Source organism: Cynocephalus volans, chromosome 13 (genome assembly GCF_027409185.1).
Source record: "Cynocephalus volans isolate mCynVol1 chromosome 13, mCynVol1.pri, whole genome shotgun sequence".
NCBI classification, from domain to species: domain Eukaryota; kingdom Metazoa; phylum Chordata; class Mammalia; order Dermoptera; family Cynocephalidae; genus Cynocephalus; species Cynocephalus volans.
Window position 1 is genome coordinate 41,126,979 of NC_084472.1, and position 18,861 is coordinate 41,145,839.

Sequence of the window (18,861 nt, forward strand, 5' to 3'; positions counted from 1 at the left end):
ATGGAGTGTGGCCTCTGAACTCTGTCCACTCCAGGCTTTAACATCTCTTCCTGCATTCTTCCATTCACCCAGTGTTCATCCAATCAATATGTAGCATGTGCCCTCCTTGGACAAGGCACTAGAAGAGATGCAAACTGGGAGGCGTTGGTTGCTGATCACAGGTGTTTCTGGTGGTCATTGGCCTTCCTCTGTTTGCAGAGAAGTTACAAACTATACCACTCAATAGTATAGCAGACAGACATTTTCGTCTGGTCAACAGACATTTTTCAAAACAAAATCAAGTTTACTTTTTGTGTGCTTACTATGTGTATGACGCTTTGCTGACCACTGTCAGAGGGGAAGAAAAAAAAACAGTGCAGGTTAACTCACACTGAAGAAATTTCCAATCTCGTTGAGGAACAGGACATAAAAATGTTGAATGACACTTATGAGACCATTCAAGCCCTTAGAAGAGCACTTATGAGTTATACTTTTTTGTTTTCCAACTGGCACATGTATGTGAAGCCCCATGTCTCCAGAAATGCCTCCATTGGCTTGACGATCATGATCACATACTGAGGACCATTTATTGAGTACTTAGCATGTGCTAGGCACCAACTTTCTGAGCAGGAATTGTTAACCCTCTTTTACTATTGAGGAAATGGGTCTCAGAAAGATTAAATGACCATAACAAGGTGATAGGAGTTGAGATTTGGAGCTGGGTTTGAGAAATGCCACAACCACGTCCTTTCACTGCAGGACTCCTAGCGGCACTTCCTAACATACCTGTGCAGCCTTAGCAGGGCTTTGGAATGACTCTTTGAGTGGAATTTATCACTCATGGGTACCCCTTACGGCCTCAGTTCTGGTACCAGGTGATCACCGTTCTTCCCCAAGTCCCATCCAACAGTGCCATCTTTGTACACACACATGACTGACATTGTTACTCCCATGACATTACCTGAGGCTTTTACTGTTTATAATAAAATGATATTTGGGGAAGAGGGGGCATAATTTAATCTACCTCATGATTAAGTTGGTAGACTCTTTGTTAACAAACTCTCTGCTCAAGCGATCTCTAATGAGGAGTATTAAAAAGCCTCAAGGCATCTCAGGGAATAAAACATAGGGCAACATCATGAGAAAGGGAGCTGGGGGTGAGAGGGCCCTTGAAAAGAGAGGCAGCTAGTCTCCCCTCCAGCTTCCCAGGATGAGGATGCCACAGCCCTATCTCTCCATGTCCTCTCTCTTTCCCTGTGTCTCTCTGTGATGGGTTTTGTCTGCTGCACACACAGCCTTCAAATGGCCACCCATCCCTAATTGGTTCTCCAGTCCTTTAGTTCAAGAGCCCTATGGACAGTCTCTGTACCTCTTACTTCAAATTCTCGAGAAAGGGATCCTATTGGCCCACGTGACCTGCCTATGGGAAGATGCATTTGAGTCAGGTGTCCGCCTCTAGTCCAATTAGCTGTGACCAAAGAGAAAAAGGTCTTAAGCTACAAAATGGCTGCCAAAAACATTCCTTCAACAAGGGCTGATGGGAGAAGGCATGGAATGGCCATAATTCTTAGAGTGGAAAGTATAGCCAGACCCCAAGACAAAGCATGTCTTCTACAAAAGGCAGACTGATACTACTGGCAGGATTTTATTTATATTGGTCTTCAATTAAGTATCCTTATCAATGCTCACGAAGCATCCCCTCCTCTACCCAGAGCTGCAGATTATTGATAAGGGCTCACTAAACAAGCACGAGCATCCCATGTAACCAATGCTTCTCTTGTGTTCCTCTGTCCCAGTTTGGATTACCACCCTGCACCTGGCCCTTCTGCCTCTCAGCGCTCACCTTCCTGCTCCTGACGACCAACAACCCTTCCATCTACAAACTGCCACTGAGCAAAGTCACCTACCCAGAGGCCAATCGCATTTACTACCTGTCCCAGGAGAGAAACAGAAGGGCATCGACCATAACAAAGTACCAGGCCTACGATGTCTCCTAAGTTGCCCTTTCCAAAACATGTCACTATAAATTCAGCCTTTGGTAGGCCATCCAGGTCCCCAAGCTAAAGACCACTTAACCTTCCCTTTTGTCTGTCCTACGACTATCCCCCAAGCTAAGGGAAATACGTGTGTAGTCACCATTCAGGGACCTCTGAACACTTATCAAAGATATAATTAGTTTAGACTTTATACCTGTAGCTTTCTCCCAAAGAGCTCCCTTTAAAGGGAACTTGCCCTCTTCTGCAAAATATGCCACATCTTTAAAGAGAAGTCACCAAGAAGGGGACAGAGATTGGTGATGTGGTCACCCAATTCAATCATTTAATGTAGCAAAGCACAGTACCAAGAAATGTGCATTAGCCTGGAAGACAAGAGGGCTGGCTCACCCCAGCTCTGCCACTAATGAGCTCCTACCATGGTGGACAAGTCCTTCTTGGCTCAGCCTCTATTTCTTAATTGGTTTCATGACAAGAAGAGATCGAAAGTCCTTTCCACCTCAGAAGTGTTGATTCTTCTTTATCTCCTACAAAGTGATAAAAATCAGGATGACCAGTGGGTAATACTTTGAGTTAAGCGAAAGATGGAAGGGTTACCCAGAGAAGAGGCAGGAAGATGTTAATATTCTATGGAGGTTTATCCTTGGATCATAGGAAGATGCTCTCCAGACCTGGGGTTAGGAATCTAAATTCACTGAAATGCCAATATGCCTTCCTGTACATAACAGAAATATATCTAGAAATGTCCTAAGATGAAACCTGATCTTTATCAACATTCAAATCATATTGTAAACAAGTATGTTTCCTTTTGTAACATTCATGATCATACTCTCATTAAACTGTTTAAGTTTGCAAGTTGGTCTCAGGGCTTTCTTAAAATGGGCCTGACCCACAGGTTCCCACATTGCCCACCTGATGGATTTTTCACAGTCAAACCTGTGTCTCCAAAGAGATGAGAATGGGTTAAAAATTATCAGAAGAGGGTTTGATTTGCTTGTGGAGGGAATTATACAGAACTGACCATGGACATTGTTTTCTGTTGAAGCACAAATTGTTAATAACCCATTTCACTTTTTAGGGGATCATCTTTTAGCCTTATACCCCAAAATTACAAATTGAGCCACTCTTGAATGGCCAGTAACTCTTGCTATTTAGTAACTCCGGTTATAGCATTGAGCTCCTAAACCACAAAACCCCTTTGAGGGATGCCACTTGGCCCAGCCTTTCCACCACTTCCCCAGAGGAGGAGGATGAACCTCTCATAGTACTGCAGTGGGACCACCACCCCCCTCCACACACACACACACACACACACACACACTCTCTCTCTCTCTCTCTCTCTCTCTTCCAGTTTGGCATGCTGGATTGAGAACATGAGAGAGGGTTGGGGGAGGAAGCCAGGGGGATGGGACAGACTTGCCATAAATGCACCTTTAAGGAAGAAATTACATTTTATCAAAATCCACCCTTCAGAAAAAGCTGGCTTCTATGTTTATTTTTTCTCAGTCTGTCCCATAATCCGAGCCATCTTTTACCAGCCCAAGACCACCAGGCTGTATATTCCTCTCCCAGGTCATATCTAGTCCATGGTGACTTTGCCATGAAAATGGAACTCTTCTCCATGGAAACAAATCCTCCACGTAGGAAAGATGAACAAGTCACACTCCAGAGGTTACCTCTGAGTTTGTCATCACACCTTGAGGCCAAGAAGGTCTCAGGCTTTATTTTAATGACCATGGAATTACTGCTCTCTGAGGATTAAGCATCTAGCAATTTCACCAGAAGGCTGTTTATGCTCACAGCTCACTCAGCTGCCCCAGAGCCTCTAAGTGATGACAGAACTATTAAAGTACCAGTTTTCATGTATTTTCCACCAAAGTGTTATAATCTGGTTTTATTAATAGCAGGAAACCCTCTGCATGCATGCCGTTCTGATTATTGACCACTAATAAAACCCTTGAGCTGTTCTAAGTATTTCAATATCCTCTCCAATTAAGCAAGCTGAGTTGGCCCAGGATACTAAGCAAGGTGGAACTAGATTGGGTAAAAGAATTTGGCTTATGAATATGTATGATGTCTACAGGATACCAAAGGAGTCAGTCTAGTTCAGCACTTCAATCAAGCTTTGATGGTGGAGAGCTGGAGCCAGCTCCACCAGCTCCTGAGAGGCAATTGTGCAAGTGAGAACATTTCTCCCAATGACATCCAGTGACACCACACTGATAGCCTGAAATTGGCCATGGTGGGAGTATTTACACCACAGAAAGCAGCCAACTCCACAAATCTGGGCATGCACACAATACACGTTTTACAAGCACATATACAAACAAAAAAGGTACATTGGAATACAAGAGGGGAAATAGAGTGAGGTATAAAAATAAAAGGACATACCCACCTTCATACATTCAAGAGAGGGGCCTTGCATGGTCCAATGAAGATTACATGCCAGCAATTAAGTCATGTGGTTAACTCAACTCTGTCAGAAAAAAATTAAAAATGGGTGGGGCAGAGTGTGTGCTACATACATATACATATATACATACATGCACATGCACACATACAGTTGTTTTTGCTGTCTCTCTCCTTCATAGAACTAGCCCAGTCGTGGCACATAGTAGCCCTGAGAAATAGTTGATTGAGTAATGGACTGAAATACACTCCCATCCCCACTCTCTCTCCCTCTACAGAGTCTATTCACTCATTCTTGCTGGAATCTGAAATCTGTTTCACACACACAACTACATACTTACAATAGACAAACAGAATTACAGACAGGCCAGCTGACTTAAGCTTGCCTCCAAAATTTACTGCCTGTAGCCTTCTCCCAACATGCATGAATGGTGTTCAGGAAAAGAACTCCTCAGAACAGTGCACGCCATCTAGCCCTAAGCATTCATCATTTTATCGGCAATAACTTCAAGCCTCTGCAAACAGTCTTTTGCAACCATCCTTTCCTTAGAGAGCTTCTACAGCTTGGAGCCCCAAACCATGTAACTGTCTCAGGTGAGGCAGGTAGATGGTAGGTCAGTCATTCTCAAACTCGAGCATGTATCAGAATCACCTAGAGACCTTATTTAATACAGATTACTGAGTCCCATTCACAGAGTTTAATTCAGTAGATCCAGGGCAGGGCCTGAGAGTTTGCATTTCTAACAAGTTCTCAGATGATGCTGATGCTGTAGGTCTGGGGCCCACATTTTGAGAGCCACTTGTGTAGTCTTAGAAATGGGATGCTGCCTCCAATCACTCCTCCCCTTCATTGCACATTGTAATGCACTTGTTGCAAACTCTTGTGCATAGAAGAATCATCTGCAGGATTTATTAAAACAGATTCTCTGGGCCTCACTCCAAAGATTTGGATTCAATAGATCTGGGTTGAGCCAAGAATCTGAGCTTCTAACAAACTCTTGGGTTACAAGATGCTGCTGGTTCAAGGTCCAGACTCTGAGATCATTGCATAGGTCCTTAGTACTGGCTAAATTAGAATCACCTGATTGTGATGCACTGCCCTACCCCAGACCAATTAAGTCAGCAGTGGGCCTGGGCACAGGTATTTTTTCAAAGCTCCTAGGGTGATTTTAATGTGCTGCCAGTGATGAAAACAAATATGGTGTCTGTTTCCCCGGTCCCCACCTATTTCCAATCAGAGTCACTCCCAGAGGATAAGCCCTCAGTCCCCATCCTCAGTCCCCAGGTGGGTTTTGATAAGGGGCAGTGAGCCCGACAGGGGGGCAGTGAGAAGCATTAGGCACCTAGAGGCAGGAGGAGCATGAACAGCACAGTTTGTTTGTCAGTGTTGTTGGGGGCCAGCACTGCACCCCAAAGGAGACTAGATGAAGAAAATGAAACCACTAACCAGACACCTCTGGCTTATTAGGCCGAGCATACAAGCAGGATTTTGCACTGGCCCCAGAAGGCTGCTGAGTGAGCGCCTTCACCCTAGAAAGGAAAAGTAAATCAGTGGGGTTGTCAGCAGCCCCTCCAATCACACTGCTCTCGGTCAGGCACTGTGGATGCAGGTAGTGCTGGCCTGGCAGAAAGATGTGGCTACAGATGAGAGGCAGCAGGCGTGCTTTGTGCACAGGTATGGAATGGGTCACAGGCTCCCTGGGGCGGGACAGAAGGTGGAAAGGGTGGGGAGGTGGTGACAGCAGCAGCTGTGGCAGGCAGGCAGGCAGGTGGTGCAAATAGAAAAGGAGATCCCACTAGTCTGGCACGCAGGAAGCCCCAAGCAGGTAGACATCTGAGATAAGAGGCAAAGCAGAGAAGCAGAGACATCGAGAAAGCGAGTGCTGGCGGGCAAGGCAGTGCTCACTGGAATAGGGAGGAAGAAAAACAGGCAGGTTTCAGTGGGGTGAGGCTCCACCCCTCTGCCAGCTCCCTGGTGGGGCCAGGGATGGTTCAGACACAGGGATGGCGGTGTCTCTCACGCCTTCCCCAGCACTCGCTTCTTGAGGGGTCAGTCTGAGTGATGAGGATCCACCATAATATTGGAGAAAGAGACTCGCTTAGTGTGGCCTGAGCAGACGTGGCAAGGAGCGTCACGAAGCTGGAGGTAGCAAATCAGGCAGCAGAACATTGAAAAAGCCTGGTGTCCAGGCCACAGCCCAGACCCACATCTTCAGAATCTCTGCGGTGGCCCAGGCAGGAGTGGTTTTCACAGCCCCCCAGAGGATGCCGATATGAAGCCAGGGTGCCCCCCCTGAGTAGAAGGTGTGGAGGGGCTCTGGGCTGTGGGGAGGCTTCAGGGAGAAGATTCTCTAGAGAGTTCTCAAGTGAGAGGAGCCCCAGACCGCATAGTCTTGTCAAGTGGAGGTCGTCCCAGTCTCTGGAGTCAGAGGTGGCCTGTTCCCATGCAATTCTTAACCTCTGGGTCTGGACAAATTTAAACTGTCCTCCCGGCCCTTCTAAAGACCTGTGGAATCCTCTTGTGCTCATCTGTGTATGTTTTGTTTTTACACCCACTGAGAGACACTGATGCCCAGCTAGTTTCTGGAAATCCTAGCATAGGGCAAGACAGAGAACTTGGGACACAAGACTGAGGCGAAGACCTAGAGGACAGGACAGGGACCCCAGGCCAGCCTCCTGGGCCTGTGACCCATGTGGTCACATGGACCCGCACATGATTGAGAGCTCTGCCGGCATTGTCTTGCAAGTCTTAATACCTTTTGAACAAGTGGACGCACATTTATATTTTGCACCAGGCCTGGTGAATTATGTAGCCAGTCCTGCACTGGGCTCTTGATGGCCACTGGAGCTCCCTCCTCCATGGCAGCAGCATCAAAGTTCCCCTGGACTACTTCTCTCTCTTTCAAACTCCTTCCTTGCCCATGACAGCATGAGACAGCAACACGATACCCCAATACACACAAAGGGGCCTAATAAGGAGAGGGGGTACTCCAAGGGAAGAAGGAAACACAGAGAGAGATGGCACCTGCCACCCTGGAGGTCCAGCACACCTGGGCTCCATGGTTCAGGGACTGGATCAAGCCAGGAAGACACCTAGCAACAAAAATGTTCATGAATTTTCTAGCTGGAGTAAAGGAAAGACCCAGAAGACCCATACTCATAGGCAACACACTACTGTAGAAAAGCATAAAGAACAGCCAAACTTTTCCCCTTCCACACTCCCCTGGAAGCTCAGGATTTCACCCCAACATGAGTGGGGGGCACCTCCATGATGTGGCTTCCTGCCCAGGGCATCAAACCACGACTGGTTCTGTAAACCACCGTCCCCACTGTGCTCTGTAATGATCCAGATTGCGTGTATCTCGCTGCCCCTATTCCCAGGCCTTGGCATGTGGCAAATACTTGGTAAATGTTTACTGACAAATGGACCCATACTTTAGCATCCTTGTAAAGCTGGAGTTAATTCCAGAAGGTTTGTATTAAGGAAGGTAAGCCTTGTTCAAAATGCAGATTGTGGGGCCCTGACTTGAGAGATCAGTATTCTGTAGTGGCAGTGTACTAGGAATCTGTACCTTTGTGAGCATCTCAAGTGACTTGAGAAGGCCGATTCCCCTGGTTGTCTGAGGGAGGCGGGTAGGGAGAGGAGGCCTCAGGACGGGGATGTGAGGAGGATTCACACAGAGGCCCAAGGCATAGTTTCATGAGTGGCCAAGGATCGGGGGGGGGCTCTCCCAGTGTTGAGTGATTCTGCAAATTCTAGTGCTTGGAAGGTCTTCTCCTAGAAAGGCCAGGCTGATGGGCCTGGCAGGTGGCTACCATCCACCAAGAGTAGCTGCAGATGGCTCCATGCGCTCTGCGGACCTTGCCCACCCTCCTTCCCCACTATCATGACGGTTGCCCGAACAGCCCAGAGAGCCACAGTTTGCTGACAGTGGGGGAAAAGAGCTGAAAAACGGTCCAGCATAACGTGAGGAACATGAGTGGTTTGTGCATTTCTCCCCAAAAAATCTTCGGTTTGCCTCCTGCATGAATTTCTTAATAGCTCCTATAGTCATTTAAAAACTATAATTTTAACATAAAATGTAATATTGACCATACAATTTAATACTTAATTTTTATATTGCCTGGTATCGCTTGTCATCTGGATGGGCCTTATTTCCCCAATAAGGTGACAAATTCTGAGGTCAGGGACCTCATCTCATAATTATCTGGACACAACTTAATTTGGGGAGACCAAATACATCACTGAGCACAGGATAACTCTGCTGCTTGAGTCAGTTAATATTTGGACTCCTGGTCCTGGGACTGTTATCTGAGAGAAGAGAGAGGGTACCTGATGGGCTTCCACAGAGAGAGGAAAACAGTGTCTGAGCATTAAAGTGTGTGAGCTAGGGAAGTCGCAAGAACTCTTAAGAGTTTCAAAGTTTCAGCTCTTATATTTAGGCCTTTAATCCATTTTGAGTTAATTTTCATATATGGTGTGAGGTAAGGTCCTCAGTTTTCCCAGCACTGTTTGTTGAAAAAACTATTTGTTTCCACATATAAGAATTTTTTTTAGAACCCAGAAAAATCTTTAGTTTACATTCCTCTTGTTCTAGGATAAAATTTCCAAAACTGGTGAGTCATAGATCTTAATAAATATGTAAACCCCCAAAAATGAAAAAAAGCCATATGATCCAAGAAGGTCCAGGTACCTTAAGCTAAATAAAGTTAAACATCTTTCTTTACCATAAGCTTCATAAAGACTTTAATGCCAGTGTGCTGTAATAAAACTCTCATCCTTACTTTATCAGAGAGGGCTTGTGTGTGTGCACTTATTAACGTCTCTCGGCACACACGTCGAAAGAGCTCCAGTTTTGGATTCACTTCTTTTTGAGAATAGATTTAATGATTTGAATACTACTGGATAGTTTTAACTTGATCTTTGAGAACTGGGCCACCAGGATGGTTCAGGTTTATGTGTTTTGTAGAGATGTATCTTTTATCTTTAACCAGGTCAGAGCAAAAATAAGACAGTACCACGTGAATTCCTCTGGAATCCTTCCAGCAACTGGATGTAGAAGCCACATTTGTAGTTTACTTCTGAAGGATCCATATTTCTTAAAAAGCTGAATATTAAACAGTGTGTTGTTTTTAGCTTTGTTTTGTTTTTTGAAAGTATAGTCCAAGAACCACCTGCAACAGAAACTCTTGGGTGCAGTCACAAAAATGCAGAGTCCTGGGGCCCCTTCAGACATAATAATCAGAAACTTTGGGGCTGGAGCCCAGACTCTGCAGCCTCAAGCTCCCTGGTGGTTCCTGTGCACATCAAAGTTTGAACAAGGAGTTCACCTCTGAATTAAAAGAGACCCAGTTGTTCATAGAGAGATGGGGAACAGAGGCTGACTGGTATCTAGGACCAAAGTGGCTCTTCCTGTACCTCTTCCCTTCCTTCCCCATCTGCACTGCCCGTTCTGTGCCCTTTGGCATGTTGACACAACTGTGTAGCCTGTACTGAACTGTAATCGTCGAGCCCAGGCACACTGAGAGCTCCTTGGCTTATGACACCTCCAAATGGTCACCAGAGGGTGCCAGAGCATCTCCAAAAGCCATGCAAGGCTCCCTTTGCTCCTTGCTTTCCTCTTTCACTGCAGGTTCTCCACTCAGTCTAGTCTCCCTAACTGTCCCCATCTGATTCACTGATGCTCGAAAGGACATTGGATCTCATGAGAGCGTACTGTTGCTAAGAAAGGCACTTATTAGTTGTGAGGGCCTGGGGGATTTGTCTAATACCTCTGAGTGCAAGTTTCTCGTCCTAACAAGGAATTAATATGAACTTGTAACAGTTAAATGAGATAATAGGCGCAAAGCTCCTTGATCAGCTCCTGGCTCTTAGTCTATCATAAGGTAGTGATTTGCATTGCTAGAAAACCAGAAACCTTGAATTGCAAAAAGATTTTTTAGAATTTTATTATTACCACATTATTGACAAATCTAAGTTCAGCCTTGGCTATCTTTCATCCATATACTCAGAAACCTTTCCATCTCCTCTATAATTTTTGGTCCTGACCTTGTTGTTTCGCTTGCAGCACACTTCACAACACCAATGGTAAGCAGAACAACACAGGTCAAAAGAGAGGAGCCTCTTCTAGAGGTGGGAAAGGGGGAGTGCGAGGAGGGTTACGAGAAATTGGTAGAGGGCCACAAAAAAATGGTTACATTGCATAATGTTGAACATACTGATTATCCTGGGTAAATAAATAAAATTAAAATAATTTAAATCTTTTTTTAAAAAAACTGTGTTCTAAGGAAAAAAAAAAAAAAAGGAGGAGCCTCCCCAAACTGATTAGCTCAGTTCCCAAACTTTACACTGAACTCATTCAGCACTCTTTGTCTAGGCTATGCTAGGTATTTAAAAATTAGGTATAATTTAAATTTTGTTTCCTAATTAAGTGTGCTATAATTAGCATTACAAGAATTCATTCCGTGAAGACAATTATTGTAATAGGTACTCCGGTGGCACAGGTGGTGATGGTCGTGGAGATGGAGTTGGTGGCAGCACTGATGGTGATAATGAAGTTGGTGGTAGCACTGATGGTGGTAGAGGGAATGGTAGACTCTCCTACTTAGCATTTTTCAGAAGTTGCACCTGCCTGGAGAATAAAGCCCAAACTCCTGAGCTTGACAGACAAGGTGCTCATGCTTGGCTGCTGCTTACTTCTTTAGCCTCACTTCTTACCAGCCACACACTCACGAAGCTCTTCCACATTAGAATATTCTCTGAGCCTTATACTCAATGCACCTTAATTTTATTCAGTCTTTGTTTATGCTGTTCTTGTCATTTCTTTCTTCCATTTTCCACCAGAAACACTCCTACTCGGTCTTCCAAACCCATTTCAAATGTCACTAACATCTTTTGTAAGGACTTCTCTGATTCTCAAGGCCAAGTTAAATTTCCTTTCTCGACACTTCCACAGCATTTTGTGTATATCTCACCTTTAATATCTCTGATCTGGCTTTCAAGAGGTTGGTGGGGTCTTCCTGCCCACCAGAGGTGGACTTTTGATTGACCTCTTCAAGAGCCCTGTTAAACTGATCCACAAACTCTGACCCAGTGCCCTCATGCTGAGCTAGAGTCACTCCGTTACAGTCGTGTGCCTACCGTGAGGTTGAGTGTGGCAGAGCAGGGAGTGCTCTGGGATCAGACAGCCTGTAACAAGTTGGGTTTTTTGTTTCATTTTATGTGTTATTAAAGTATGACATCTATCCAGAAAAGTGAACAAATCATAAGTGTACCATTTAGCCAGTGAATTTCCCGTAAACGAACACACCCATGCAACCAACATCCAGGTCAAGAAACAGAATATTACCAGCGTCCAGAAGCCCCTCAAGGACTGTATTGAAAAATGCACTTCTAACTATTTAAACTTATGATTTTAAAATGGGCTATCAAATTTCAAATATACAAGTAGTTACTAGTTTTTCAAAGACATTTTAGAAGTGACAGAAGCCAAAATACCTCCAAGGAAGTCACTCTGAGGATCTGGGGACACTGTGTTCCTTTCCTAAGAAAAACACAAACACTCAGCTAACCTGGGCCCCACAGAGGGCACTCCCGAGCCCTGGGGCTGAGCCAGGGTCAGGGAGGCGGGTACACCATCTGATTAGGTGAAGCAACTAGTGATGCTTGGAGAAGAAGATCACATTGACTGTAAGGACATTCCAAGCAGATGTGGATGGAAGTGAGGTGGAGAACATCCATAAATAGTTGCCTGTAAGCCTCTCCTGGTTTCTTTGATAGGAACTTTACACATACCGTCTCACTGATACCATTGAGAAGGTCATTCCATTTTAAAGAAAAGGAAGAGGTAACAGAACTTGTCCCAAATCTACATATGATGATGTGTGGAAGCCCCAGAACCCGCATTTCAATCCACCTGGCTCCCAAGTGTATCATCCTAGAAGGAACAGCATAGGTAAAGGTGCTGGGGTGGGGAAGAGGACACTGTCCTAGGGCACGTGCACTCAGGGGGAGCTGTCTCACCCATGTAATGTCCCACTGAGGAGTAATGAGAGTTATGGATGGAGGGGTGGGGTAGCACCCATTACAGAGGGAGGGTCCTGAGAATAGGTAGAGCAGCTTGAATGGAGGGCTTCTTCCACTCGCCCCAACCAGCTACTCTGCCCTTCCAGCCCCTCCATGCGTCATGGTTAAGAGTTCATGGTGGGGACCTTGCTGTGAGTGTGTTCGTGTGTGTGTGTGTGTGTGATATCTTGACATGTGTTTCTTCCTCTGCATGTCAGCAGATGCCTTGGTGTTTCATGTGTGTTTGGTAGTCTCTCCCACCCTGCTGTTTTCCATTAGAGGAAGCATACAGGCTCTGTTATTTGACACATCACTTCGGCCTTCAGCATCAATCAGGTGTTTGGAATGGCATCCTGACCTTCTGGCCTGACGTGCTTACAGGAAAAGTACAAACCCAGCAGCCAACACCAGGCAGAGGGACCACAAGCCTGTGTCACTGCTCTGTGTGAGCACAGATTCTAGCACATTCTTCTGTATCTCGAGAGGTCCCTATGCTCAAGGCAGCACGTTGCCCACCACCCCCTCAGGCTGACCTTCAAGGCCCTTCTGTGGGGCCAGCCGACCTGCTCAGGTGCCTTGTCACCCTCTGCTGTTGGCAGCTGCAGTGTCGGAGCACTGTGTGCCCTGGAGGAGGAAGGCTGGGCTGGTGTCCTCGCTCCACCCCCACCAGCCCCAGACATTTCTCAGTGTTGGATAGGAAGAGAATGCCACTTGAAAAGGTGAAGGAGCATCTGCCCCCCACCCCTTCAAAATATATGACCTCAAGCACAGAAATCATGACTGGTCTGTGACTATACCATCCAGAATGCACCCAGTCTCATCTGACCTCAGAAATTATGGTTGGCAGAGCCAAGCAGAGAGTCCTCGCATGGGGAAGCACCAAATAAGCTTCTGCCTTCTGACGAGGCTCATAAGTGCTCTTTCTAGCTGCTCTACCACTGTCCCAGAAGATGTGCCTGTGCTCTCACCTTCCCTGTCACTTCTGCATAAATGATCCCCAAATTCAACCTCTCCAGCCCTGGGTTCGTACCCAGACTGGAGTCCTGCATCTCCAACCGCTTCCTGGGTATTTCCACCTGCCTGTTCAGACGTCTCAAACTCAGTGTCACAAAGTGGACTCCCAATTGTCTTTGCTCCATTTCATACTGTCACTTAAATATTTTTATTTATTTTTGTTGTTGTTGTTGTTTTTTTGTTTTTGTGACCAGTAAGGGGATCGTAACCCTTGGCTTGGTGTCGCCCGCACCGCGCTCAGCCAGTGAGCGCACCGGCCATCCCTATATAGGATCCAAACCCACAGCCTCGGTGCTCCCAGCGCCACACTCTCCCAAGTGAGCCACGGGGCTGGCCTTAAATATTTTTATTGAAGTATAATAGACTTGCATTAAAGTACACATATCACAAGTGGACAGCTGGATGAACAGTCAGACTGACACAGCCAGGTAACCAGCACCCAGATCAAGAAACATTATCAGCACCCCAAAAGTCCCCCTTGTGCCCCCTTCCAGTGGTGACGAATCCTGACATCTCTCAGGTTAGTCTGTTATTGAACTTGGTGTAAATGGAATCATACAGTCTACACTCTTCTGTGCCTGGCTTCTTTCACTCAACACTGTGAGATTCATTCATAACCATGGCATGGAGCTGTAGATCATTCATTCTCTTGCCGTATAAATACATCATTATTTACCCATTCTACTACAGAAGGGCGATTGGTTTGTTACCCATTTTTGACTAATATGAATACTGCTGTATTACACTTTGCTGTGCTTGCCTTTTGTTGGGAATGTATGTACACATTTCTTTTGTGTATGGTCCTGGCGGTGTCAATGTACATTTCTACCAGCTGCCTATGTAAGTTCCAGTTGCTCCACTTCTTCCCCAACACTTGATGCCATTTTTGATTCACCTTCCTTCACCTCATGCCTATTGGTTGTTCTTTTTCATCCTAAATTATCTCATGTTGCAGACCTTTCTCCCATGGTACTGTCTTGCCACACAGGCTGTGAGCTCGCAGCGAGCTTCCCAGGCTTTGAGCTTCAGGCCACCCCGTGGACACCACCAGACAATCTCCCTAAATAAATGCTGCTCTATCATCACACTCTTCTGTCCACAGACTTCAGTCATTCCTGATCTCCTATTACTTTAGAACTATATCTGTTTATTTGTCTGGTTTCTGACACTCTCCACAAACCTAGTTAGTGATCAAGCAGACCTCATCTTTCCTTCAGGCTTCAGTGCTGCCTTTGTAATTTCCACATGTCATTTTCCAGTGCCTTAATCCCTCTTCCAGCAAGTCTCTGACATCAGCTTGTTTGGCAGGAAAACTGTCTTCTGTGTTAGCAGTTCTGTAAAAAACCAGCCCAGCAACTCTTATTCCAACATTCTTATTTTCAGAGAACCACCCCCTCCCAAGTTGTAAATAACTTGTTAAAAAATACTAATGACTTGGCAGGTGTTTTCACATCTTTTTTAAAGTGACAACTGCCATTTCTTGTTTGTTGGTAGCTTTTATTTGATCTAAAAGCAGGCAGAATTTTAGATATTAACTGAGCAGGGGAAAACTGAGTAACAAAGAGAAATTTCAAGTCCAGCCTGCTTTTAAAACTGCTTCTCGGTGAAAGAAACATCCCCATCAGCAACAGTTGTCAAGCATCGGCCACAATTCAAGAAGTTTTCGACAAGCAGAAGGTTTTGAAACCTCCCATCATTATGGAGAAATCATAGAAATATGTGGAAAATAGAAAGAAGACAGATTTTGCTTATTTCTACCAAATTTTAAGAAGGCAAATCAAATTCTTGTGTTTAATGTTTGCTTACAGTTTCTTACAGTAATTACTTAAACATATATTTTGTACAAGGGACCCCAAAACATTCTAGTTCATGTTGCCCATATTACAGAACTTAGTGCAAAAATTCACCATTTTAATGGCCGTAGTTGCATCTAGTTGCATCTTTCCTTTTATAATGTAGCATTTTTCTTACCTATGTTTTATTGGATGCTGAGTTTTGGGTAGGGACTATAGGAGCTCAATGCCCGGTTATTGCAACGTATCCCATGAGGAAGCCAATGTCAGAGTGCGCTGCCAATCCTGATGCCTTGTGCAAACACGAAGGAACATTGCTTTCCTGTGGGCACAGCAGGACTGGGTTCGCGGGCCATGACTCACCGAACACACCCACCAGTCTGACCGATCACAAGGCTGTGGCAGCCCCACAAACATGCCATGCTTCTCTTGGTTTATACTCATGACTCTGCCACGAAGGTCGTTCCTTCTTTTCCTGCCTTCACTAAATGCTACTCAATGTTAAGGGCCTTATTAGGCCCGTGTCTTTAGTAAAGCTCCCTCTGCCTACTCCAGACACTACTGATAGTACCCACATTCTTTTAACCCTAAATCGTGACTGCCCACAATTTAGCACTTAATTGCATATTATCTAATATCATTTAAGAGCACCTTAAAATCTGGCAGTTCTTGATTAAACTTTACAGGCATCACATCCCTCCCACTGTCACCATTGAATGATCAATATACGGGCTTGATGTTGACACTAATGTTCCCTGTGTCTTTTTGTTGCACTGGGATGCAAAACCTGTCTTACACTTCACACCATCACCCAGAGTCCTGAGGACTTACCTAAATATGCAGTAGGATGGGAAATAGGGGATGAACAAATGGCGGCTAACTGGAAGGGGGCCTCGGAGCACAGGCTACAGCCTGAGAGAAGAGGCTGAGTCCCTGACCATAGGAGAGTGGTGAACTGGCCTGGGCATCATGAGTTTGAAGCTTGACCATGAAGTAAAGAGTGGAGGAGCTGGCCATACCCCACACCCAATCCACGGGGATGCCAGGGCTCCTGAGTGTGGGCTAAGCCTGGGTTTGGCAGAGGGGATCGGGACTGTCCTGTGTCATCCACATTGATCTCTACCAAGGAAGCCCCAGAAACGCAGGATTCCTTTCTGTTTGCCACCCTCTGAATGGCTCAGGTGTCCCTGGAACTGACCAATCGCCACACCTGGAGCCGAGGGCTCAGGTCTCCCCAGTTTCATGGCAGTCCTAGAGGCAAGCCAAAGCCTCTGACCACAGGGGTAGACCTGCAAGGCTGGAGTGCTGAGTGATTTGTGCCTATGGCTGATTGACCTATGGCAGGAGCCGATGAGCAAGGGCCATCCACATGTGTCCAGGGTGGCAGGAGCATCACCCCCTTGACTACACACCCCAGTTGTGATGCTGCAGCCCTGCTCTGAGGGCTAAATTTCAGGGGAATCGACCCCACCCCCTTGCCACACCAAAGACACACAGACCCTATGTCAGTACCATGCAAGAACTTATTCTAGCCCTTCAAGAGTCAGAGTCATTAACCCATTTATTAAACCATATACTCAACAAATAACTATTGAAACTCTACTCTCCATGAGCCAGAAACTGAGCCTGAAACCAGGGCTACAGCAGTGAACAAGACCAGCCCAGACTCTGCCCTCAGGACACTTGCAGGCTAGCAGGCACACTCAGTGAAGCAAAGACTCACAAATTATGTGATTATACATAATGAAAAATGCTGTGGAAGAAAGAGAAACACTCTGGGAGGCAAGTGCCAGCAACTGCTGCTCTAGCCTGAGTGTTCATTGAGTGACTCTTAATGGGAGACACTTACCCTCCTCTGCCCTGGAGCAGGAGGGACAGCGAATGGGATGGCAGGTGTCCTTTGAAAAAGCATATTCAACATGTCTATTGTTGTAATGTAGGCTATAGAAAGTACAGTTCCACACAGCTTCTTTGGCCTTTTGGCCAAAAGAGTTATATACTAAGGGTGGAAGGGAATCATTGCAGGAGCCATGGGTTTAAAAGGTCAAGAAAACACCAAGGTCCAGGGTTTGATCCCTGTACTAGCCAGCTGCAAATAAAAGAAGGCCAAGGAATCCAAAGTGGAAAAGCAAGGGGGGGGGCAGGAAAATGCTTAGGGATCCTTGAGACCTTTGGGGGTTGTTACTGCAGCAGAGAGTATGTCAGTCCCCGTGAGTGGGCAGGATGCAGAGGCCTCTGGCTGGACCATAGGAACTGCTGCCAGGCTCCCTGTGCTGGAGGAGGTCCTGCACCTGTGCATGCGAGCATTACCTTTCTGTGACCTGTGATCATGTCTCATGGTAACTGATGGCTGTGAGGTACCCATCGAGTCTACGTGAAGGAGCCAGCACCAGGCAGAAGAAGGGATTTGATGGAGTGACTCGATGGAATCTAATGGATTGTGGGGCTTCTCCTAGAATGCTGCCTTCAACCGGTATGTGACAGTATGTGACAGCGTGTGACAACATGCTCCATGCTGCCAGCCAGAATGTAACCATGACTCACTTGGGCTCACCATGGCATCTCCAACAAACACATTGGAATTTGTATTCTGTCACCACTCCAGGAGCCTGAATTCTTCTCTTTCCACCAAGTCTCAAGGACAGGAATGCTTTAGAGTGGTGCTTTCCAAACTAATATGCACACAGATTCCCTGGGGATGCAGATTCTGATGCAGAAGTTCTAGGTAGGGCTGAGATTACTCATTTCTAAACAAGTTCTGGGGGATGTTGATGTGTCTGGCCTATGGACCACATGTTGAGTAGCAAAACTTGAGAACATTAACCAGTGAATGAAATTAAATCTTCTCTCCTTCATCAGGAAGGATGATCAGCTCCACCATTTGGTAGTCACTCAGCAAACATTTTTTTGAGTAGAGCTGTGATAATTATGGTACCATTGGCAGAAGTAAGGAAGTCAGAGACAGGAATTATTTTAGGGGGAATAATAATAACAATTACCTGTGCTTGAATGCCTCACGTGCCATAATCTTGTTTAATCTTTATATTTGGCAAGGTGGGTGCTATTAATCTCCATTAATTTCATAATGGAATTAAGACTCAGAAAGGTGAAGTAATTTTCCCTAGGGTGTTATTGCTGGCTGGAATTTGATCCTGGTCTATCAAACTCCAAAATTCATATGATCCTGTTAAGACACACTTCCTGGTTTGGGAGGGTAAAGAATTAGGATAAGACAGATTCCATCCAGTGGTTTTCAAATTTCCCTGCCCATTAGAATCACCAAGAAGACTTTTAAAACTCCCACACCTCAAACTAATTACATTAAAGTCTTTAGGACAGGAACCCTCTATCAGAATTTTTCTAAAACCTCCCCAGGTAATCCCAATGTGCAGACAAGACTGAAAATCACTGAGTTAGCCCAAGTCCTCCTATACTAAGTGAATGGAGAAGCTGATGGATGAAGGGCAATCTCATCAGTCAGAACTAGTACCTTGAGGGCAGCCCCCTCCACTCAGAAGCAGGAAAGACAGCATGCCCGGGGTCCTGGGCAGGAGCTGAGGGCAGACTTCACCTCGAAGCAGGCAAGAGAGCACATGAAAAACACCAC

At 45.7% G+C, this 18,861-nt stretch overlaps 1 protein-coding gene across 2 annotated transcripts in view; it reads left to right on the top strand.

The window, feature by feature from the left end:
* Positions 1-1,976, top strand: part of SLC14A2 (solute carrier family 14 member 2) — a 59,555-nt gene extending 57,579 nt beyond the window's left edge. For both annotated transcript variants that reach the window (XM_063077044.1, XM_063077045.1), the window contains one exon: positions 1,776-1,976. In XM_063077044.1, the coding sequence (XP_062933114.1) occupies positions 1,776-1,976 (201 nt within the window). The remainder of the gene's footprint in view (positions 1-1,775) is intronic.
* The last annotated feature ends 16,885 nt before the right edge of the window (positions 1,977-18,861 follow it).